The sequence below is a fragment of the Gorilla gorilla genome, chromosome 15, assembly GCF_029281585.2.
Source record: "Gorilla gorilla gorilla isolate KB3781 chromosome 15, NHGRI_mGorGor1-v2.1_pri, whole genome shotgun sequence".
Taxonomy (NCBI): domain Eukaryota; kingdom Metazoa; phylum Chordata; class Mammalia; order Primates; family Hominidae; genus Gorilla; species Gorilla gorilla.
The window spans coordinates 66,517,199-66,542,431 of NC_073239.2; the positions used below are offsets into that span (position 1 = coordinate 66,517,199).

The 25,233-nt window shown below is 43.1% G+C and overlaps 1 protein-coding gene and 1 pseudogene across 2 annotated transcripts; both read right to left on the bottom strand.

The window, feature by feature from the left end:
* Positions 1-4,016: 4,016 nt before the first annotated feature.
* Positions 4,017-10,159, bottom strand: LOC134757121 (large ribosomal subunit protein eL32-like; annotated as a pseudogene).
* An 80-nt stretch (positions 10,160-10,239) lies between these two features.
* RPS29 (ribosomal protein S29) lies at positions 10,240-13,111 on the bottom strand. 2 transcript variants are annotated; one of them, XM_019009831.4, is made up of 3 exons: positions 12,954-13,111; positions 12,619-12,718; positions 10,240-10,338 (listed from the first exon to the last, which is right to left on the bottom strand). In XM_019009831.4, the coding sequence occupies exons 1-3, from the start codon at positions 13,013-13,015 to the stop codon at positions 10,330-10,332; spliced, it is 171 nt and encodes a 56-aa protein (XP_018865376.1). In that variant the 5' UTR covers positions 13,016-13,111; the 3' UTR covers positions 10,240-10,329. The 2 variants fall into 2 exon arrangements, with proteins under 2 accessions (XP_018865376.1, XP_055217422.1); XM_055361447.2 differs by having other exon boundaries at positions 10,240-12,247.
* Positions 13,112-25,233: the final 12,122 nt, after the last annotated feature.

Sequence of the window (25,233 nt, forward strand, 5' to 3'; positions counted from 1 at the left end):
GGTGCGCACCTGTAATCCCAGCTACTCTGGAGGCTAAGGCAGGAGAATCTCTTGAACCCAGGAGACAGAGGCTGCAGTGAGCCAAGATGGCACCACTGCACTCCAGCCTGGACAACAGAGCTAGAATCAAAAAAAAAAAAAAAAAAAGAGAGAAAGATGACTTCTCCCCAAGAGTCCTGACAACACCAACAATTAAACCACACTGGGCAGAGGACTATTCAGAATTTCAGAAGCTATATTTGACAGAACTGGCCTAAGACAAAATTACACAATGGTAAAATTTGTCTCCTATATCCTTTTTACGTTAGGTCAACACCCCTTGGATTTCTCAAGCATGTCAGCACTGTTGGAGTGGACCATCTTTATCTTTTGGCCTCAGTTCCAAATATGCATTAGTTTTTATAAACCCTATCTTTTTGTGGTTGTCTGAATATGTCATCTGTGCTAGAGGCTCGCACTTAGTCTTCATGAATGTTAATAAGAGTTAATTACCATCAAAGGAAGAACAGATGCACAAGTGTCATCATGAAATGGGATGTGTGGGTGTGTGAAAAGAAAATCCAGGGTGAACCAGACTCAGTCTATGAAATTCAACTAAATAGATTGCCAAGAGACAAGTTTCATTTATTTTTATTTTAGTCTCTTGTTGATTTGTCTGTTGATTTGTCTGTGCTGCCAGGAATGTTTATCACTCCGTCAACTCGTCCTTTAATATGCGATCTTGTTATTATTTAGGAAATGAAACAAAAACCTCCTTTGGCATTAAAATAATGAGATATTACTCTTTATGGGCAACTGTTAGGGGTTTTAGTAACCCACATATCTTTGGTTCCCTGGGTAAAGGCTTATTGATTTTTCTAGCACTTGCTGTTAATGCTTGATGTTTGGCAATGGAGTCTCAGTCTACACGAGGGAGCTGTTTACGCGGTCAGCATAATTATTATTGGGTTGTACAATGTACATGAAGCTACTGGTACTTACACTCTTACAACATTATTATTAAACTAAACCATTTTTTTTATTTCATTGCTGTTACAGTTAAGGTCATAAACACACCTATGGTGATCCCATTCGAACCTAGATTATATACAGTAAGAAGTTACAAAGTCAGCTCCCGAATATGGACCTGTCCTAAAATGTGTTCAGAGAGATCAGTGGGATCCTGCATTACTGGTGGCAGAACCACTGTAAGATACAAGCAGGAAAAAGGCGTGATTTTTCTCTTAACACCAGTCTCTTTCTCTCCCTACGTCTCCAGATACTTCACTCTCCTGCCTTTTTTCCAGACCTTAGTAACTCTAGCCATAGTCTCTATCAATGGAAATGCACTCCCTTTCCTATTTGTCAGTGATGTTATGTAAGTATTTCAAGGTTATCTGAATTAATCAAGGTTTTACACTAAACCTTTAGTGGCAGCCTGCTGGGTCTGGTGAGCTGACTCGGAGCAAAGCACTGGTAAGGAGGGGTCACCCACGAAGAAATTGGAAGGCCTGAGCAAAGAACAGAAATCGAGGAAGATGATCAGATGGTATATGTCCAAAGTGAAGGCAAGGTTGGTCATTTAGGCTTACAGCACAGCTTCCTGAAATGTGTCCTTTGGACTCTTAGAACAGGGTCCACTTGAGGTCCACACCAGCCACTTCTACAGCCAGAGACTTTGAGTCCTTGCCCTAGGATCAGTGGTTCTCAAACTATACAGGCAGTCAGGGATCTCTTTCTTTATCTTTTTTTTTTTTTTTTTTGAGACGGAGTCTCGCTCTGTCGCCCAGGCTGGAGTGCAGCGGCCTGATCTCCGCTCACTGCAAGCTCTGCCTCCTGGGTTCATGCCATTCTCCTGCCTCAGCCTCCCGAGTAGCTGAGATTACAGGCACCCGCCACCATGCCTGGCTAATTTTTTTGTATTTTTAGTAAAGATGGGGTTTCACTGCATTGGCCAGGCTGGTCTTTAACTCCTGACCTCAGGTGATCCACCCGCCTCAGCCTCCCAAACTGCTAGGATTACAGGCGTAAGCCACTGTGTCTGGCATCAGGGATCTCTTTCTAAGCGGCCGAATAGGAGAAATGAAGTGGGTGATTGACAGAAGGAAGGGGAAGGCATTATGGTTCTACAGGCCTTCAATATTTCTGTCCCACAAACAAATAATGGGAATCCACCATTTGTTTATAGCAGTCAGAAGGTCCAGTCTGGAATCTGCTCAAAGAATTTTCACCAAAGGAAGCCAGTTCTGGCTTCTCTAAATTATTTTCTGGCTGAGCACAGTGTCTCACCCCTGTGATCCCAACACTTGGGGAGACGAGGAAGGGAGGATTGCATGAGCCCAGGAGTTCCAGACCAGCCTGAGCAACATGGTGAGACTTCCATCTCTATGAAAAATTTTATAAAAATTAGCTGGGCATTGTGGTGCACACTTATGGTCCTAACTACTTGGGGTCTGAGGTAGGAGGATTACTTGAGCCCAGGAGGTTGAGGTTCCAATAAGCCATGTTTGTGCCACTGAATGCCAGTCTGGGTGACAGAGCAAGGCCATGTCCAAAAAAATTAAAATAAATTCTAATTTAGCAAATGACTTTATGTTCAAGACATTAAATGATAATTACCTCATCTAGATTAAGCTTGTGACTTTCTGCCTCTATTCTTTTAAAATTCTAAAAGACACCTGGAACTAGCACACATAATCTAGGCTAATTTTTGGACCCTGTATAGCCTTGATTCCTACACACACATATACTCAGTCTATCTACAAACTGAGCCTTTTATGTTCTACATTAACCTTCCTGAGAAACAGCTAATAGTGCAGCCTTTTTTTTTTTAAGTGGTACAAACATGACACATTGAAACCTGGACCTCTTGGGCTCAAGTTATCCTCTCATCTCAGCCTCCTGAGAAACTGAGACTACAGACATGCACTACCACGCCTGGCTAATTGTTTTCTGGGTTTTTTTGTTTGTTTAATTTTGGTAGATAGGGGATCTTCTGATGTTGCCCAGACTGGTCTGGAACTCCTGGCATCAAACCATCCTCCTGCCTCAGCCTCCCAAAAGGCTAGGATTACAGGCATGAGCCACTGTGCCTGGCCTCTTTTTTTCAATTTTTGTCGATATAGAGGAAATTAAAACACTTTATTATACCCTTCTTAATCATACCACTAGAAGCGTTTTTTCTCTGCCTACCTAAAAACCCAAATCCCTAATACACCAATTACCATTAAAGATAGTTTTTAAGAACGATGTCCTAGCAGAGGTTATGCAAGCAGGCTGCTTTAAAACTGTTGAAGGCCAGGTGCAGTGGCTCATGCCTTGATTATGGTTTGTGGGCTCTGTGTCCCCACCCAAATCTCACCTTGAATTGTACTCGCATAATCCCCACATGTTGTGAGAGGGACCCGGTGGGAGATAACTGAATCATGGGAGCGGTTTCCCCCATACTTTCTCATGGTAGTGAATAAGTATCACGAGAACTGATGGTTTTATAAGGGATTTCTGCTTTCATGTCTTCCTCATTTCTTGCTTGCCGCTGTCATCTAAGAAGTGCCTTTTGCCTTCCACCATAATTGTGAGGCATCCCCAGCCACATGGAACTGTGAGTCCAATAAACCTATTTTTCTTCCCAGTCTTAGGTATGTCTTTATCAGCAGTGTGAAAATGAACTAATACAAGTCTGTGATCCCAGCACTTTGGGAAGCTGAGGTGGGAGGATCCCTTGAGGTCAGGAGTTCGAAACCAGCCTGGCCAACAGGATAAAACCCCATCTCTACAAAAATACAAAAATTAGCCAGGTGTGGTAGTGGGCACCTGTAATCCCAGTCACTTGGGAGGCTGAGGCAGAAGAATCACTTGAACCTGGGAGGTGGAAGTTGCAGAGAGCTGAGCTTGCATCACTGCACTGCAGTCAGAGCAAGACTTCATCTCAAAAACAATAAATAAATAAAATTTAAAAAAATAAAACTGTTGGGGGCATTAGCCACACGAACAACTGTCCAAAAGCCAGGGTCTCTGGTTTTTGTTGTTTTTGTTTTTGCAGTTTTATTGGTTTTACTTAAACCCCAATAAAACAAACACATTCACTGTCTATTCACTTTCTGCACTGTGCAGGCTGGCATTGGCATTGGTGACTCTGATGACCACCTGGGCTGCTCTTTCCAAGATGGCTTTGCAGTTCTTGGAAAAAACATCATGAGTGATCTCAACACAGTAAGATTTGTTGCACACCAGCAGTACTTCCAGCTCCTTAACGTTGTGGACCAGGAACTTCCAGAAGCCACTGGGCAGTATGTGCTTTGTCTTTTTGTTTCTCCCATAACCAATATTGGGCATAGATCTGGCCCTCAAACCTTCTATGAACTCTGTTGTCAATGCCTCTGTGTTTCCACCAGTTACCCTTAATTTTGACATATCAGTCTGACTGGTGCCCAGTGAACTTCTTGGTGCTCTTTTTGATGATCTTGGGCTTCACGAGCGGTCTCAGGATGGCCATGATGGAGGAGATGGGTGTCACCTCCATAGGCAGTGCCAAGGAAGACAGCTCAGGTCTTTTTGTAATGGTAAAAGAGGACCCATAAAAAGTGAAAAAGCAATGATGCCCAACCAAATTCAATAAATTTGTACTGCATGCCTGCCCTGTGAAACATGTTATGTCACTATCAGGATCTAGATTGAGTGGAATTAATTCAGAAAACACCAAAGATCACTCTAAATCATGTTTTAGAGAAACAGTTGAAATAATCAGAGATGGTTATACTGGAAATAAGATTCTAGGAAAACGTAAGAGGCTTCATGCCTACATATTTAGCCCTTTTTTTTTCAGAGATTAGATTTGTTTTGTACAGGACAACACAGAATTAATATCAATGAGTAGCAGTCAAAATCAGTAGAATCAAATCATAGCAACCTAAGAAAAAACTTACTATCAAAGCAATCTAAAAATAGAATGAGCTGTTTTAGGAGGAGCAGAAGCCTCACTAGCAATATTGGTACCAGCGACATTATATACTGCAGTATCTGGATACTCAATCTCTAAATGAGTCTTAATCAGATACTGCTACAAATCAAATCATAAATCACATCACCCAAAGTCAAATGCTGCTAACATAATGACGTTTCCTTCTGATTTTTTTCCCTGTGTACTTGTTTTTTAACATAATAAAATAGTAGCACATATACAATTTTTCACTTTTTATAAAAAAATATTTCTTTCGGCAATTTTGTAGACTACCAATATTTACCAAAGCTTTCACTTTTTTTTTTTTTTTTTTTTTTTTGAGACAGGGTCTCACTCTGTCTCCCAGGCTGGAGTGCAGTGGCATGATCTCGATTCACTGCAACCTCCCTTTCCCCGGTTCAAGCGATTCTTGTGCCTCAGCCCTCCAAGTAGCTGGGATTACAGGCGCACACCACCATGCTCAACTAATTTTTGTATTTTTAACAGAGACGGGGTTTCACCATGTTGACCAGGCTGGTCTCAAACTCCTGGCCTTGTGATCCACCTGCCTCAACCTCCTAAAGTGCTGGGATTACAGGCATGAGCCACCCCGCCCAGCCAGCTTTCACTTTTTGTTGAACATTTACAGTTTAGTGGTAAGAGCAGTTTTCAAGACATACTACCTGGTTGAATCTCTCTTACTAGCTATACAATCTTGGGAAAGTTACTTATTCATTGTGCCTCAGTCACCTCATTTGTAAAATGGGGACGGTGCCTCAGGGAACTGTTGTATTAAAGGAGATTCCACAGCCAAAATGTTTATGTCCCCCATAAAATTCACATAATGAAACCCTAGCCTGTGGGTTGTAGGAGGTGGGGCATTTTGGAAAGAGATTAGGTCATGAGAGGTCAACCCTCATGGGAGTAGTTCCCTTATAAAATAAGTCCAAGAAAGCTCATTTGCCCTATCCACCATGTAAGGACACAATGAGAAGGCACCATTTATGAGTCAGGAAACAGCTCTCACCAGACATGAAATCTACCAGCACCTTGATCTCGGACTTCCTAGCCTCCAGAACTGTAAGAAATAAATGTCTGTTATTTAAGCCACTCAGTCTACTGGATTTTGTTACAGTGGCCCAAAGACACTAAGACAGAATCCAAACCTAAGAATATATCCTCTGCCAGAGTGGTGGCTCACACATGTAGTCCTAGCATTTTGGGAGACCAAGGCAAGAGGATCACTTGAGGCCAGGAGTATAAGACCAACCTGGGCAACATTGCAAGACCCTGTCTCTACAATAAATTTTGAAAAAGAAAGAATAGATCCTCTATGTTCCAATGGTTGTTTGGGCCTCTCCTATAGCACCTACCATCTTTTGCCATCAACACTTATTGAGCTTTTACTAAGTAATTTAGTTCAATTCCCCAACAAATGAGGACCTATTAATCTACAAGGCATCTTGCTATGTGCTTGGTATGCATGTAAATATGAAAGGAAACATTTACTCCTGCCCTCAAGCAACTAAGTGATCTTTGGGAATAAGAGATGCATAGTCCCCTAACCATACAATAAGTGTGTTGTGGATATTAAGAGCATAGGCACTGATTTCAGACAGACCCAGTTCCAGTCGTTTTGTCTCTTTCTTTGGCAGACCTTGGGGAAATTACTTAATCTCTAAGCCTCAGTTTCCTTGGCTATGTAATGATGATAATACCTGCTGAAAAGTACTCTAAGACTGGAAAAAGGCAATGTGCATAAAGCACTTAGACCACCTATCCACAGCAGCCTTCCCACTCACTACCACCATGTATACACAGGGATAGGACTGGCTAGGGACTGTTTCCCTTCCATTACCTAAGGCACTGCACATCTCTTACAGAATTTATACCAGGCCATCACACTGGACCAGAGCCCAACTCATCCAAGAGACTCTCATGACCAAATCAAACACATATCACACCCTTGTTGACCTAACTCACCACTACATATGTAAGCTTCTCTCATCATCTCCCAAACTTTTTTACATTTGCTTAGCTGACACAGCTTCTCATCCACTCTATCTGCAATACCTGCTCATCCCATTACCAGTAAATCTTTTCTACATCCTCAACCTCATCTCCCAATATTCTTCCCACCTCCTTACCCAGACTGAAACCTGGCTCTTTCCTAGACACTTCCCCAACACCAACTTTATCATCACATACACCTGGGGTTCAGGGTTAGGAGCATAGGTGGATTTACTATGAAACTTAAACTCCAGTATCCCTAACTTCTACAAGCTCCTTCTAAGGGAAGTATACTAGGAATGTGTTCAATCACGTTTTCAAAAAATTGGCGGCCAGGAGCGATGACTCATGCCTGTAATCCTAGCACTTTGGGAGGCTGAGGTGGGTGGATCACCTGAGGTCAGGAGTTCAAAAGCAGCCTGGCCAACATGGTGAAACCTTGCCTCTACTAAAAATACAAAAAATCAGCCAGGCGTGGTGGCAGACCTGTACAGGCACACCTGTAATCCCAGCTACCTGGCAGGCTGAGGCAGGAGAATCACTTGAACCCGGGAGGCAGAGGTTGCAGTGAGCTGAAATCATGCCACTGCACTCCAGCCTGGGTGACAGAGCAAGACTCCGTCTCAAAAGAAAAAAAAAAAAAAGAAAATGCTGGGTGCGGTGGCTCACGCCTGTAATCCCAGCACTTTGGGAGGCCAAGGTAGGCAGATCACCTGAGGTCTGGAGTTTGAGAACAGCCATTGGCCGGCATGGAGAAACCCCATCTCTACTAAAAATACAAAATGAGCCGGGCATGGTGGCGCAAGCCTGTAATCCCAGCTACTCAGGAGGCTGAGGCAAGAGAATTGCTTGAACCTGGGAGGCGGAGGTTGCAGTGAGCCAAGATCAAGCCACTGCACTCCAGCCTGGGCAACATGAGCAAAACTCCATCTCAAAAAAAAAAAGAAAAAAAAAATTGGCAAAGATAATTTAGCTGCAACCAGTTAAGATGCTCTTTCCATTCCAGCTTCCCTTCTGTCACACTTCCCCTCCTCTCAGATAAAACTGGGGTTACCAATTCTGTCTTAATCAAAGGCACACAATACAGTTGATCACTCACATCACTGCTTAAAACAGATTCTACTTGGATGTCTAAGACAAGTCTCAAAGTCAACATGTCCAAATTGAACTTTCTATTCTTCCCAAACCTGGGAAGGCCTATCTCAACAGCAATTCTATCCTTCCAGTTGCTCAGGCCAAAATCCTTGGAGTCATTCTTAGACTGGGTCTCATTCTGTTGCCCAGAGTGCAGTGGCACAAGCCTCCCAAGTAGCTAGGCATGCACAACCACACCCGGCTAATTTTCTCTTTTAAATTTTTGCTATTCTCCCGCCTAGGCCTCCCCAAGTGCGGGAATACAGGAGTGAGCCACTACGCCCAGCCCCCAAGAGTCATTATCTACTTCTATCTCCCGTATCGGTTCCTTCAACAAACCTTGTCTCCCACAGTAAGGCTGGTTGTAGTGGTGCTCACCTGTAATCCCAACACTTTGAGACCAAGGCGGGCTGATCACTTGAACCCAGGAGTTCAAGACCAGCCTGGACAACAAACCCCGTCTCTACTAAAAACACAAAATATTATCCTGGCATGGTGGTGTACACCATGTCCCAGCTACTCAGAAGGCTGAAGTGGAAGGACAGCTTGAGCCCAAGAGGTTGAGGCTGCAGCGCACCACTGCACTCCAGCTTGGGTGATAGAGCAAGACCCTGCCCCCCAAAAAAAAAAAACTTAGTGACTATCTCAACCACTCCCATCTATCCTAATGCAAGCAAAAATCACTTGCCTAGACTATTGCAATAGCTTTATTTCCACCTCTGCCTCAGTGGAATGAACTTAAGTTCATTGCTGGGCACAGTAGTGCACACCTGTTGTCCCAGGTACTTGGGAGGCTGCAGGAGGATCAGTTGATCCCAAGAGTTCAGACTAACCTGGACAGCATAGTAATACCCCACCTCTACGAAAGTTAAGTTTCCAAATGGATTCTCATCTCACAATATCTAACTATAACCTACAGGGCTACTACAGACCCTGGCCAGCTTTCTCACTCTTCAGCCATAACTTTGCTATTTCTCTGATTCCATCCAGAAATTCTCTTCCCCACAGAATCTATGCTGTAACCTCTATTAAGTTCATAAGCCAAATTTAAGTATGGCTTTCTTCTCTGACCTCAACATCTAGCACATATACCTCTTTTAACCTGCTTTTCTTCAAATAATGCACATTATTATGTATTGCTGCTCTATCAGCATATAAATTCAATTGAGAAGTTTTCATTCACTACAGAATTCTGCGTCTGGCATACAGAACTCAAGTATTTGTACAATTGTTATCCACAAGTGGTAGAACAGTACTTTCCAAACTTGGATTGTGTAGGGGCTCTTGTTCAAATGTACACCAATTCAGGAGGCACAGGGTATACCCTAACAACACATTTCTAATAGGCTTCCAGATGACAACGTGTCAAATCCCAAGAATTTTCACCTACCTTCATTTATTCCATCTCATGTCAGCCACCGGCATTACCAATGTTAAAGCAACCGCACACTACACCTACAATTCACCTTTTACTGAGTCCAACTTGTACAACCCCTCCAAGTGCTCCCAACTGCTTTTCCCCACAAATACGCACAGGCACACATTGACAGATGACAGACCCTGTATCTATTCAAAAGTGTGTGAACATATATGTATATAAACTCCTTAAAACATTTTTTTCTTTAAAGAGACTAGGTCTCAGTATGTTGCCCAGGGTGGTCTCCTGGGCTCAAGCAATCCTTCCACTCTGACCTCCCAAAGTGCTGGGATTACAGGCCTGAACCTGCCAGGTTTTGTAAAGTATAAAAATAAAATTGGCATTTACCAGTTTACTGGCTGGTATGATTTTATGTTAACTCAGGGAAAATAAGCCATTGAGACAAGTTTATTGAGAAGGTAATAAAATTTAAGTTTTTAAAAGATTTCTTGCCGGGTGCAGTGGCTCATGCCTGTAATCCCAGCACTTTGGGGGCCCAAGGTGAGCAGATCACAAAGTCAAGAGATCGAGACCATCCTGGTCAACATGGTGAAACCCCCATCTCTACTAAAAAGAGAAGAATTAGCTGGGCGTGGAGGCTGAGGCAGGAGGCTTGAACCCCGGTTGCAGTGAGCCGAGATCACGCCACTGCACTCCAGCCTGGCGACAGAGGGAGACTCAGTCTCAAAAAAAAAAAAAGAAAAAGATTTCTATAAACAATTAACTATTCCAGTCACATTAGAACACTCATAAACTGAAGGGTTTTTTCAAATGTTTATTTTATATACAAAGAATTATCATGGTTTTTCATTGAGTAGATGCCCCGGATAATCCTCTGAAGGAAGAGCATTTAGTCCAACTGAAAAAAAAAAAGCAGATGATTTATTTCAAAATGCTTTAAATCTCTACTTGATTCTCACAAAAAAAAAAAAGGCTCATTATAGAATGTTATAGAATTACAGAACTGGACCTTTGACCTATCCAAACCACACCAGATTCTATGTAGTTTAAATATTTACTGAATGCCTACTCCAGAATCAACCATGTTTTAGAACGATTTTTAGTAACGCTATCGCACTTCTTCCATCAAAGTAATGTTTCCCAAAACACTAGTAAATGATCTTTACCAAATGCACAGGATAGTTGTTCAGTAGGCAACTATAATTACACAGTTCATCATTTTTTTTTTTTGGAGACAGTCTCGCTGTCTCCTGGACTGGAGTGCAATGGAGCCATCTCCACTCACTGCAACCTCAGCCTCCTGGGTTCAAGCGATTCTCCCACCTCAGCCTCCTGAGTAGCTGAGACCACAGGTGCGGATCATCATACAAGGCTAATTTTTGTAGAAACAGGTTTTCGCCATGTTGGCAAGGCTTGTTGCGGAAACCCTGGGCTCAAGAAATCTGCCCACCTTGTCGGCCTCCCAAAGTGCTGGGATTTCAGGTGTGAGGCACCTCGCCTGGCCCAGTTCATCTAGGACACAGAACTAGGGCGTGGGCCAAGGTCCATTTTCTTACGTATGATATACTACCTCTCGAATTAGGCGAACCTCCTCATTTTAACAAGAAGCTTATACTGATGAAGTATTTGCTCAGGGCTGCCAAGCCTGAGTTTAAACGTACTTTCTCTGTCCCTGCTGCACTGCAGAATTCATATTAACAATTTACAACAGACAGGGCGCCGTGGCTCACGCCTGTAATCCCAGCACTCTGAGGGGTCAAGGCAGGCCGATCTCCTGAGGTCAGGACCTCAAGACCAGCTTGGCCAACATGGTGAAATCCCATCTCCCCAAAAGTAAAAATAGGCCGGGTGTGGTGGCAGACGCCTGTAATCCCAGGTACTCGGGAGGCTGAGACAGGAGAATCGCTTGAATCCGGGAGGGGGAGGTTGCAGTGAGCTGAGATCACGCCACTGCACTCCAGCCTGGGAAACAGAGGGAGACCCAATTTCAAAAAAAAAAAAAAAAATTTACATCATTATAGAACAGTACTATCCAATACAAAATAAGAATCAGAAAGCTGGTGATTTGTATCTCAAAGAGCCAATAATAAATTCGTTTTCACCTTAAAAAAAAAAACCCAAACTACTATTTAAAATATTTTTAGAAGCCAAAAGTTTCACACAGTCAAAAGTTTCATATAAACATTAGCTTGACTAAGATCATCAAGAGATAGAAGCACTAAATGGCAGACCATTGTTTGCTGAATCTTAACAATGTCTTTCTGGCCCCAAACTTTAAGTTCATTCCAGTGCATGACGCTTTCAAACATTTTGGGTTGGCCGGGCGCGGTGGCTCACGCCTGTAATCCCAGCACTTTGGGAGGCCGAAGCGGGCGGATCACGAGGTCAGCAGTTCGAGATCAGCCTGACCAACATGGTAAAACCCCGTCTCTACTAAAAATAAAAAAATTAGCCGGACATGGTGGCAGGCGCCTGTAATCCCAGCTATTCAGGAGGCTGAGGCAGGAGAATCGCTTGAACCGGGGAGGCGGAGGTTGCACTGAGCCGAGATCACGCCATTGCACTCCAGGTTGGGTGAGTGCGACTCCGACTCAAAAAAAAAAAAAAACTTGGGGTCAGCGGTTAATACATATATTTGGTTAGAAAATATCTAGGTACAGCCGCGCGTGGTGACAAGCGCCTTTAGTCCCAGCTACTCGGGACGCCAAGGCAAGAGGATCGCCTGAGACCAGGAGGAGTTCGAGGCTGCAGTGAGCCGTAACAACGCCACTGCACTTCAACCTGGGCGACAGAGGGAGACCCTGTCTCTAAAAAAAAAAAAAGAGAATAGGTACTTACAAGATTGATAAAAGAAATGAATGTAAAACAATTTTAGTGGCTTCTCTAAAGTGAATTTCACCAAACACAATACACGGCACCTAAAACTGGCTAAGCTATCTAGGTAAAAAAGGGAGTAGGAAAGACTAAGTCCTTCACCTTCTCCATTCTGTTAATCTGATTGCCCAAACCATCAACACTGTCACCAGCTACCAACTAAAAAAAGAGGAAAAGCTCTTGGTCGAATACTCAGAATTACCACTCCAGGGAAGATATGTCCGGTTGTCTTTCGCGGAAAAAATAAAGAACCCCCACAACCTTCTCTGCCCAAACAACATGGAGTACGCCTGCAGACGCCTACCTTAATGAAACCGATATCCTTCGCGTACTGACGGAAACACTGGCGGCACATATTGAGGCCATATTTCCGGATCAGACCGTGCCGGTTTGAACAGACGCGACTGTAAGAAAAGAGACAGCGGTTTTGCAGGTCATAGAAATTACAAGACTCCGCACTCAGACGGCTACTACCCGCATCCCGGGACTCCCAAGCCCCAGTACAGGCCTGTAATGGCGGCACCAGCGACTCCCAGTCGGCGTGCTCCCTCGTGCCGCCCGTGGCCTCCTCTACTTGAGATTTTAAGCAGCCTAGCGCTCCACGGCAACGCTTCCCCAAAATCACAAACTATTTCTCACCAAGAGCGAGAACCCTGGCCGAATTTTCGCGGGTGGCTCCAGTACAGCTGCTGGTGACCCATCTTGCTCTCAGCAGTGCAACGAGGTAAAAGGAAGAAGCTGGCCCACGCATGCGCTCTTCAAATTTTTGAGACAGTTTACCCAGAATGCAGTGCTCAAAGGAAACGCGTGCGCAGTGTGGTCAGGTTGTTTCGCTGGGTGAGTAAAATGAAATCTTAGAGGCGTTGTGGGCTGGCCCAGTTGATGACGTCACCATACCACAGCTTCTAGTGCTATTCTGCGCCACTATCCGACCGCCGGGCGCGGTGGCGCGTGCCTGTAGTCCCAGCTACTCGGGAGGCTGAGGCTGGAGGATCGCTTGAGTCCAGGAGTTCTGGGCTGTAGTGCGCTATGCCGATCGGGTGTCCGCACTAAGTTCGGCATCAATATGGTGACCTCCCGGGAGCGGGGGACCACCAGGTTGCCTAAGGAGGGGTGAACCGGCCCAGGTCGGAAACGGAGCAGGTCAAAACTCCCGTGCTGATCAGTAGTGGGATCGCGCCTGTGAATAGCCACTGCACTCCAGCCTGGGCAACATAGCGAGACCCCGTCTCTTTTGGAACAATAAATACGTTAATTTTGGACTCTCAAGAGATGAATATTCTCATAGTCTCTTTTATTGATTAAACCTTTTACTTTCTTTTAATTAAAACGTTACACTTGGGAAAGCAGTTTTTCCTCGACTCACCAGTGACACCTACTGGAATAAATTTACAAAACAACTTAAAATCAGCTGTAATGATCACGAGTCAACGGTAGGGTTTGCTTTTATTTTGTTAAAGAGAGTACGTTTTCAAATTTATTTTTTTGACACACTCCTCCAAGAAATACAGCTACACCATTCAAAAAAAAAATGAGATTCTTTGGCATTTAGTGTATTTGATTCTTAAATGTAATCGGCTGAATGTAAAGTAATAAACAAGTAATGTGCAGTGTATGTTGCTTTGACCAGATAATTTGGTGACAAAACAACTAATGAAAAGCAAATGCAAAAATGCAAAAAACCAATGTCAATAAACGAATTTCTGCTGAAAGATACCTACATTCCATGTGGTCATTTATAATGCCTCCAGATAAAACTGCTCTGAAATCAAAGCTTTAACTAGATTTATAAAATGTAGCACAGGGTGCAACAATTCAAGAAACTTTTACATATAAACTTTTATAAATTGAAATACAACACTTCTTTAAGGTATGTTATGTCAGGGTTCTAGTGGGGTCCCCCTACCCAATCATTAAGTTAGGCATTGTATTATATAATTAAGGAAGGAGGGGAGTCAGAGATTTGTAAACTAGATATAACTTGCTCCTTGCCCTCAAAATTTTCTAATCTAATCTGTAGAAAACAGGATTATCTCCAAGACTTCAACATACAACATTTGTGCACCAACAACATATGTACAGCTAAGGAAAATAATCTATATTAAATCATGGGTGTGCTCATGAAGTACGAAAGGAGCCAAGAAGAGAAATTAATTCCAGTTTGAGGTACATTTGAGAGACCTTTGGGGTAGACCTTGAAGAATGGGATTTCTACAGGCAGCACTTGACAGAAGGGAATGCCTGGTGAAAGGAAGCGCTTGAGCCAAGGTAAGGTGAACAACTTTGTGTAACTAGAATAGAAGATGCACAAAAGGCCTAGTGATAGGAATGAAAAGGTATTTTATTTTAAAGCCTCATTGGGCAAGATCCAATGTCAAGCTTTTACAACTTTCCTATAATTTATATCAGTCACTAATGTGTGGTTTCCAAAAGCCATTTGCCTCTCAAAAGCTAATCTAACATTTGTGCACACTTTCTTAGGCCTCTTCTAGTTGGTCTCCATAATATTTAAAACATTACAGTGGTTCTGAGATCAATTCCATAAATATTTTTAGTACTCTGATATATAAGCCTTTGGGCCTAAAGAAGTGAATTCATTTAGGAGAGAAAAAAAGACAAATGAGAAGCAATTAGTTGCACTTGAACAATCTTAATCTGAATACTTAAGTAATTCTTAATGCTTATTCTAGTCTATACATTATTCTGTTTGATAGAGATATTGCAAAAGTGCAGCTAAGAAGTCGTACTTCCTTTCAGTTTTAAGATAATGTGACACCATCTATCCCAAACCATGAAATTATCCATTTCTTTTTCGACAAACTGAGAACACAGCTTTAAAAGTTCATTTTAACTCGATGTTTATCAAGAGCTTTTATGTTTTTGTTTTTGTTTTTCCTTTTTTTTTTTTGAGACGGAGTCTCGCTCTGTCGCCCAGGCTGGAGTGCAATGGCACCATCTTGGCTAACTGCAACCTGCACCTCTGGGTTCAAGGGATTCTCCTGCCTCAGCCTCCCGAGTTGCTGAAATTACAGGCACGTGCCACCACACCCGTCTAATTTTTTACATTTTTGGTAGAGATGGGGTTTCACCATGTTGGCTAGGCTGGTCTCGAAGTCCTGACCTCGAGTAATCCACCCACCTCAGCCTCCCAAACTGCTGGGATTACAGGAGTGAGCCACCACGTCTGGCCTAAGAGCTTTTATCTTAATCCTGTAGTCTTCTTACAGGTGCTGAGTTCTTTTTTTTTTTTTTTTTTTTTTTTGAGACGGAGTCTGGAGTCTCGCTCTGTCACCCAGGCTGGAGTGTAGTGGTGCGATCTCGGCCCACTGCCAGCTCCACCTCCCGGGTTCACGCCATTCTCCTGCCTCAGCCTCCCGAGTAGCTGGGACTACAGCGCCCGCCACCATGCCTGGCTAATTTCTTTTTGTATTTTTAGTAGAGACAGGGTTTCACCCTGTTAGCCAGGATGGTCTCGATCTCCTGACCTCATGATCTGCCCGCCTCGACCTCCCAAAGTGCTGGGATTACAGGCGTGAGCCATCTTAGTTCTCTTTTATACATGGGTTTGAAATGCTTCTTCTTTTAGAACACATTTTCCTTTAATAGGATATTTATTGGGTTTGGGTTCTTTGTTTTTTAAAACATGTACAACGAAGTGCAAAGAAAAAGAAAAAAAAGTGCCATAATGTCCTTGCCCAGATAACCCTACTAATATTTTTCTTTTGAAAAACTAAAAGTAATATACATGTAAGATCGAAGCATTCTAACACTACAGAGTATAGATCTTATTTTTAAGTACATTGGAATAATATGCATGTTAGGACACTATTATTCAAGATGTCTTTAATTTTCTTTCTCAAATTATTCTTACAGTCTTCTGTGATCATCCATCCAGAATTTAATCATTTAAAAACCTTCATCTTAGGCGTATACACTGCTGATGGGAATGTAAATTACTTCAGCACTGTGGAAAGCAGTTTGGTGATTTCTTAAAGAATTTAAAACAGAACTGTCATTTGACCAGCAATCCCATTACTGGATATATACCCAAAAGAATATAAATCATTCTACAGTAAAGGCAAATGCATATGTATGTTCATCGCAGCACTATTCACAATAGCAAACACACTGAATCAACCTAAATAGCAATTTTTTAAGCAACAGTAGACTGGATAAAGAAAATGTAGTACATATACACTATGGAATGCTACACAGCCACAGAAAAGAACAAGATCATGTCCTGTACAACAGCATGGATGGAGCTGGAGGCCATTATCCTAAACAAACTAACACAGGAACAGAAAACCAAACACCACGTTCTCACTTATAAGTGAGAGCTAAACATTGAATACACATGGACCCAAAGAAAGTAATAGACAGCAGGGCCTACTTGAGGGTAGAGGGTGGGAGGAGGGTGAGGATTCGAAAAGTACCTATTAGGTACTAAGCTTATTACCTGGGTGATGAAATAATAACCCCTGTGACACACAATTTATCTATAGAACCAACCTGTACATGTTTCCTTGAAACTAAAAGTTCTTTTAAAAACACCTGGCCGGGCATGGTGGCTCACGCCTGTAATCCCAGCACTTTGGGAGGCTGAGGCAGGCGGATCACAAGGTCAGGAGTTCGAGACCAACCTGGCCAATATGGTGAAACCCGGTCTCCACTAAAAATACAAAAATTAGCCAGGCATGGTGGCGGGTGCCTGTAGTCCCAGCTACTCTGGAGGCTGAGGCAGGAGAATCGCTTAAACCCAGGAGGCAGAGCTTGCAGTGAGCCGAGATTGCGCCACTGCACTCTGGCCTGGGCAACAGAGTGAGATTCCGTCTCAAAAAAAAACAAAAAAAACCAAAAAAACCTGCATCGCTCTTGAGTTACTTTCAATTTCGGAACCTTTGGGAATAGAATCATACTTTTCCTCTAAACTTTACAAAACCTATTTTACCATAGACAGAATCTAAAATACATGTTTCGCATGTTTGGTTATTACAATATGCACACTTCAGTATCATGCCCCGGTTTTTTCCAGTTGGTTAGAATTAGGTCTTTTTTTTTTTTTTTTTTTTTGAGACGGAGTCTCACTCTGTCACCCAGGCTGGAGTGCAGTAGGGCCATCTCGGCTCACTGCAACCTCCACCTCCCAGGCTTAAGCGATTCTCCTGCCTCAGTCTCCTGGGTAGCTGAGATCACAGGCGTGTGCCACCACTCCCGGCTAATTTTTGTGTTTTTAGTAAAGACGGGGTTTTGCCATGTTGGCCAGGCTGGTCTCGAACTTCTGGCCTCTAGTGATCTTCCCCCTCGGCCTCCCAAAGTGCTGGGATTACAGGCATCAGCCACCACGCCCAACCAGAATTAGGTATTTATTAATAATTATTAACCCTTCAAAAAAGCCCAGTTGTTCAATAGTGTTATGTGTTTGTCCATATCGATTTTAGCAAATATTAATATTTTAATTAACTGTACATATTATATTTTAAAGTAAAACATACATACTTCAGGAAAGGGGACTCAGAAAAAGGAAAAAAATACATACATACATGCATACATTAAATATATTATCAAAAGTAAGTCTTTCTCCAACCCTAGACCCCTATTTTCCCAGTCTCCCTGTCCAAACCAACAAGTTAGCAGTTTTTAGAGGTTTTCTGTTTGTTTGTTTGTTTGTTTTTGACAGAGTCTCACTCTGTTGCCCAGGCTGGAGGGCAATGGCGCAGTGCAATCTCAATCTCAGCTCAGGGCAACCTCCACCTCCCGGCTCAAGCGATTCTCCTGCCTCAGCCTCCCAAGTAGCTGGGATTACAGGCGCATGTCACCACACCCAGCTAATTTTTGTATTTTTAGTAGACACGGAGTTTCACCGTGTTGGCCAGGCTGGTCTCGAACTCCTGACCTCAGGTAATCCACCCGCCTCAACCTCCCAAAGTGCTGGGATTACAGGGATGAGCCACCATGCCTGGCCCAATTTGATTTTTTTTTTTTTTTTTTTTTGAGATGGAGTCTTGCTCTGTCAGCCAGGATGGAGTGCAGTGGCGTGATCTCGGCTCACTGCAACCTCTGCTTCCTGGGTTCAAACGATTCACCTACCTCAGCCTCCCGAGTAGCTGGGATTACAGGCACCCACCACCATGGCTGGCTAATTTTTTGTATTTTTAGTAGAGACAAGGTTTCACCGTGTTAGCCAGGATGGTCTCGATATCCTGACCTCATGATCCGCCTGCCTTGGCCTCCCAAAGTGCTGGGATTGCAGGCATGAGCCACCACACCTGGCCCCAATTTGATTTTTTAAAGTCCACTTAGCAAGATTCAATTTGATTTTCTGATGAGACAGAGCGTATTTTCCTATGTTTATAAGCCAGACATATATCTTTATCTGGGAACTTTTTTGAGTCCACAGCCCAATTTTTTTAATCCATTGGTAAGCTAGTTTATATATTTATAAATACTTATGTATAAGGAAATACACCTTTGACCTTCATATAAGATGCAAAGTTATTTTCTTTGCCACCATCCCAGATTCTTACTTATTTTTTAAATTTGTTTATGGTATATTTTTCCATGCAAAAAGTTTTTTTTTATTTTTTATTTTTGGCTAGTCAAGTGAAGCAGTGGGAGTGGAGAAGGAACAAATAAATCTGTAACTGGTTGTAATTAATTAGTTGTAAACTCCACTGCACTCGGACCAGCACCATGCAAAAAGTTTTAAAGTCTATGTTTTTTTCTTTCTTTTTTTGAGACGGAGTTTCACTCTTGTTGCCCAGGCTGAAGTGCAGTGGCGTGATCTTGCTTCACCTCAACCTCTGTCTCCCGGGTTCAAGCGATTCTCCTGCCTCAGCCTCCCGAGTAGCTGGGATTACAGGCATGTGCCACCACCCCCAGCTAATTTTGTATTTTTAGTAGAGACGGGGTTTCTCCATGTTGGTCAGGCTGGTCTTGAACCCCCGCCGGCCAAAAGTCTATGTATTAAAATTAACTTGCCGGGCACAGTGGCTCACACCTGTAATCCCAGCACTTTGGGAGGCCAAGACGCGTGGGTCACCTGAGGTCGGGAGTTCGAGACCAGCCTGACCAACATGGAGAAACCACGTGTCTACGAAAAATACAAAATTAGCCCGATGTGGTGGTGCATGCCTGTAATCCCAGCTACTCAGGAGGCTGAGACAGGAGAATCGTTTGAACCCAGGAGGCGGAGGTTGCAGTGAGCCAAGATTGTGCCACTGCACTCCAGCCTGGGCAGCAAGAGCGAAACTGCATCTCAAAAAAAAAAAAAAAATTAAAATTAACTTGTCACACTACTGCCTTTAGGTTTTGCATCAAAATTCTTTAAAGGTTACATGTGTTTTCCTGTGATATTTTTAAAGTTTTTATTTAAATCTTGAAACCACCTAAAATTTATGTCACTGTTCCCCAGGAATGAGGGAGAAATTCAGCTTTTTTCGCCTCCCAAATGGCTACTTATCCCAACACAAGCCGTATTAATTGCATGTAAGGCTGCTGTATTCTAGCACAATGCATGCTTTCAGAAATATTTGCTAAATGAATAAATGAAAAGCAGTATTTGTTTATTCTTTCTACAAATATGCATTGAGTACCGACTGCATATAATCACTATGCTAGGCTTTGCATATAACAGTAGTGACTCAGAAGCCAGGAAGCATATCATCTAGCGGTGAAGATAAGCATTAAATAAGTAATCATATAGCAATATTTTGAACAGGATAAAATTCCTCTTACGGTCAACACTCAAATGTGCTGGATAAAATATGACATTTTGGCCGGGCGCAGTGGCTTATGCCTGTAATCCCAGCACTTTGGGAGGCCGAGGTAGGTGGATCACCTGAGATTAGGAGTTTGAGACCAGCCTGACTAACATGGTGAAACTCCATCTCTACTAAAAATACAAAAGTTAGCCAGGCGTAGTGTAATCCCAGATACTCAGGAGGCTGAGGCAGGAGAATCGCTTGAACCTGGGAAGTGGAAGTTGCAATGAGCCGAGATCACGCCATCGCACTCCAGCCTGGGCGACAGAGCAAGACTCTGTCTCAAAAAAAAAAAAAAAAAAAGACGTTTTAAAATGCAGAGGTGAGCTCACAAGAAAGGGGTATACTGGGGGCAGGTGCTAAGTGGGAACTGAAAAACCAGAGGCTGTCCTAGGGCAATCTGTCCTCCTAAGTAATATTACATATAACCTGGATTCCAAAGGGAGCAAGAGACAAGCCTTTGGGCAACTGTATTTAATCAAATTGTGATGAGTAGAAATCCATGAAGGTTTTTGGGAGAAATTAAATACAGCATCTGAGACTTGAGTTCTAGTCCTGTTTATTCTAACATTGACTATCTATGAGGTCATGGTCAAATAGTGTACCTTTACTCTTAATTCCATTCCCTCTTGTGCAAAATGAAAGAATTGAAGTAAAATATCTATAAACGACATTTCAGCTCTAAAACTTGAGGATTCTATGATAGGATATCCCTCTACAAATTTAATTTGGCTGCAGTATGGATGGTGGATTATTACAACAGCCTCCTAACTGATACATCTGCTTTCAGGCTTGCTCTACCTCCAAAATCATCTTTTTACTGACCACAAGAACCTTTCCTGATCAGGTCTGAATTTTATCCCGCTTAAAATTTTTCAAAGGTTTTCCAGAACTTTCAGAGCCTGGGGGACAGGGTGTGAACCTGTCTCAAAAAAAAAAAAAAATCCTAAGTGTTAAATGAATGAATAAATGTATTGAAGCAAGAAGACCTGGTAAATTTAGCAACAGCTCTGTAGCAAAGTAATGCAGCTCTGAATTGATACGGCAGTGCTAAGAATGGAAAGGTGGTCATTCATTAGTAAATAATCGTGGAAACACAATCTATAAGACATTCAAAGAGTGTCACTGAAGAAAGGCAGCACTTAGAGGAGTGAAAGTTGCAGATACCAGGATGAAATCACTTTTGTCAGAACCAAACAAAATAGGGCCAGAAAGGCAAAAAGGAAGGGGCTCATGTTTGTATATCTGAGATAAGAACTGTTTCTGAAGACTTTCTAAAAACTCCACAAGAGATCACTTCACATCCTTCACACATGTCCTCCTTTGCACAGTTGGCAGGTTTCAGACATATACATATATTTCTATGACAAGGCTTATCGTTCTTTAGGACTGCAGTAATTTAGATAAGAAGCTCTCAAAAGAACACTTGCCCAGTAACAGCATCTCCACCAATGAACTGATGACAGCTCTGGCTCTGAGCCTCTGGAACCAATGAACTCTGTTCATTGAACAGAACTCTTGCTTCTGTTTCCAAGCAGCTTTATTTGAACTTGCCCTTTTTGCCAATAAAAGCTTCCTTTTACCCTTCCCTCACTGGACGTACTTTTGGCTTGCCATTTCGTGCATCCTGAATTCTAATATTCTCTTCCCATTTCTGAATAAATTCAACATATTTGGAGATATTTTTCTCCAGTCTTTTTTTTTCCCTTTTTTGAGATTGAAAGAGGTCTGATGCTTAGGTGCATATTTTTTAACTATTCAGCTGTATTGAGTCTTAGATGATGTTTACCACTAAAAAAAAACTAACTTCAACATCTGGATCAAATGTGCTAGGGCAAGCAAGTCTACACTGTCCATAGATTGTGACCTCGTTCTTTAAGAATCTGATGTGGGCGGGGCATGGTGGCTCACACCTGTAATCCGAGCACTTTGGGAGGCTGAGGCAGGAGGACAGCTTGAGGCCAGGAGTTCAAGACCAGACTAGGCAACATAGCAAGAACCCCCATCTCTAGCAAAAAGTAAAAAAACAAACAAAAAAACCACACACATCTGGCCATGGTGGCATGCACCTGTAGTCTCAGCTACTCGGGAGGCTGGGGTAGGAGGATGGCTTGAGCCCAGGAGTTTGAGGTTGCAGTGAGCTATGAATGTTGCCACTGCACTCCAGCCTGGGTGAAACCCTGTCTCCAAAACTAAGCTAAACTAAAAAAAAAAAAAAATTCTGATGTGACTGTGATTTTACTAGCTCAAACATAATGAGCTACAAAGTGAGCAAAGTTCACTATGACTACAAATGAAAAGTTAAAAGAAATCCATTGTCGGCAGGGCGCCGTGGCTCACGCCTGTAATCCCAGCACTTTGGGAGGCTGAGGCGGGTGGATCATCAGAGGTCAGGAGTTCGAGACCAGCCTGATCAATATGGTGAAACCCCGTCTGTACTAAAAATACAAAAATTAACTGGGCATGGTGACAGGCACCTGTAATCCCAGCTACTCAGGAGGCTGAGGCAGGAGAATCGCTTGAGCCAGGGAGGCTGAGGTTGCAGTGAGGCGAGATCATGCCACTACACTCCAGCCTGGCAACAGAGTGGAAGGAAGGAAGAAATGAAGGAGGGAGGGGAGGAGGGAGGGGAGGAGGGAGGGAGGGAGGGAACCATTATCTGTTGAATGCCTAGTATGTGCCAGAAAGCCAGGGAAATAAATGAAAAGTGCAATTGGAGCTTGCAAAAAGGAAGTCAAGATGCTAAAGAAGGTTTAGCGGAAACTGAACTGGGATTTGATCATATTAATTAATATGAACAAAAAGAGAGAAAAGAATGTAGTTTGTAGGCCAGGTAGAAGAAGAACTAATTTTATAGAAGAAAAACAAATCTAAATGTTATATCTTTTCTCTTGTCAAAAACTTGTAGCCCAATTATTTTTAACTCCTTATGTATTTCCATTTTCAGTCTGTCTACAAGGAAAACTGACTCGAGGTAATTAAGGATAGAGATCAAGGGGCAGATTTTATTTGTATGGTGGTTAAGTTCAAAGGGCTCTTTGCTCCACAAGCGATCCACTAAGACCAAAAACTTTAGGTGTACTCTAGAGTGTCACATCCAAGTATTTAAACCATTAAATTTGGGTGGACAAAGGGGAGGATGTGGAAAGGGAAATGAGATGCCAAAAAGTGATAGATGTTTAAAAAAGAGGTAGTTTGGAAACTACCTTTTTTGAGACTGACAATTAGGAAGATACGTTTTTGGCAGTATATACCACTGTTCCACTCTAAAATCACCGTTGAACTGTTATGTAACTTTCATCTATTTATTTAATTACTGAATCCATGCTTCAACAACCCAAGCCTAAGTAACACCAAATAAAGGATTGAGATTGAGGCTTTTTTTTTTTTTTTTTTTTTTGAGACAACGTCTCGCTCTGTCGCCCAGGCTGGAGGGCAGTTCTTCGCTCACTACCTCTGCCTCCCAGGCTCAGGCTGGGACTACAGACGCGCGCCGCCCCGCCCAACTAATTTTTTTTTCTTTTTTTTTTTTTTTTGAGAGTCTCGCTCTATCGCCCAGGCTGGAGTGCAGTGGCACTATCTCGGCTCACTGCAACCTCCGTCTCCCGGGTTCAAGCGATTCTCCTGCCTCAGCTTCCCGAGTAGCTGGGACTACAGGCGCGCGCCACCACTCTAATTTTTTATTTTTAGTAGAGACGGGGTTTCACCATGCTGGCCAGGCTGGTCTCCAACTCCCGACCTCAGGCGATTCTCCCGCCTTGGCCTCCCAAAGTGCTGGGATTACAGTCGTCAGCCACCGCGCCCGGCCTAGTTAATTTTTTAATTTAATTTTTTTGTGGAGACGAGGTCTCACTATTGCCCAGGCTAATCTCGAACTCCTGGGCTAAGCGATCCTCCTGCCTCGGGCCTCCCAAATTGTTGGGCTTACAGGCGTGAGCCACCGCACCTGGCGGAACATTTCTACTCTAATGAAAATTATAACAGTTTTTACAGTTTTCCTAGCTCCCAACTGTACCTATAAGTTCAGAGTCCATTTAATGTACTTGTAATAATTCAGGCTGGTGTTTTATTATCTTTTCTACATTATTACCCTCTCAAAGAACAAAAGCAGGTAACTCCTATAAAGTCTAATAGTCTGAAAATTGTAGTGTCCGTTTTCTCTTTAGCCATAAAGTTTTGCTTAAATGCTGAGTCGCGTTTCAGTGCTCTACTAGATGTACATATAAGAATACTAAATGGAGGGAAAGTAATTTTTTTCTTTTTTTTTTTTTTTTGAGACGGGGTCACTCAGGCTGGAGTGCCAGTGCGCGATTACGGCTCACCGCAGCCTCTCAACCTCCCCAGGCTCAAGTGATCCTGCCACCTCAGCCTCCCCAATAGCTGGGACTACAGACACGCGCCACCACGCCCGGCTAATTTTTTTGTATTTTTCTTAGAGACTGGGTTTTGCCATGTTGCCCAAACTGGTCTTGAACTCCTGGGCTCAAGCGACCTGCCTGCCTCAGCCCCGCAAAGTGCTGGGATTACAGGCGTGAGCCACCGCGCCCGGCCATAATTTTATCTTAATCACTTTTTTTCAGGAACTCTTACGTTTTAAAGAATGAGGAATTAACTGACAACACTTCAGGTTCAACATGTAAATAGGGACGCTCATTTGAGAATAAATCACATTTTGTCACAGTTGTATTGAAAAATCGGTATTTCTGAACGTCATTTTACCATTACGGAAGTATAACTCAGACACAATAAAATGTTTAATATACGGCTAGGATTAGGTTAAGGTGAGAGAGGCGCCTAGAGCACAAATTTTAAGGAGGCAAGACCACGACCCCGACAGTGAGCGCCTCCTTAACATTTGCTCCCCAGGCGCTTCCCACTCCCCAGCCGGGCCCCGTCCTAGTTCAGTCAATCAAGAAAATCAAGAGTACGAAGGCCTTGTGCGGTCTGGACGGTCTTTCCACGTCTCAAGTGCAGTGAAGCCAGTCACACTCCATCCACCCTACCCGCCATGAAAAATTATTTGTTCAGCAGGAATTGCCAAGTCAAATACAGCCATATAAAGCCCCCCTCCGACGTGCCAGGTGTGCCTCCGGAGAGCAGCCACCAAAACCACCAGCAGCCCGTCCGCGCCGGGAAATGCGCCCTCGCTGGCTTACGGG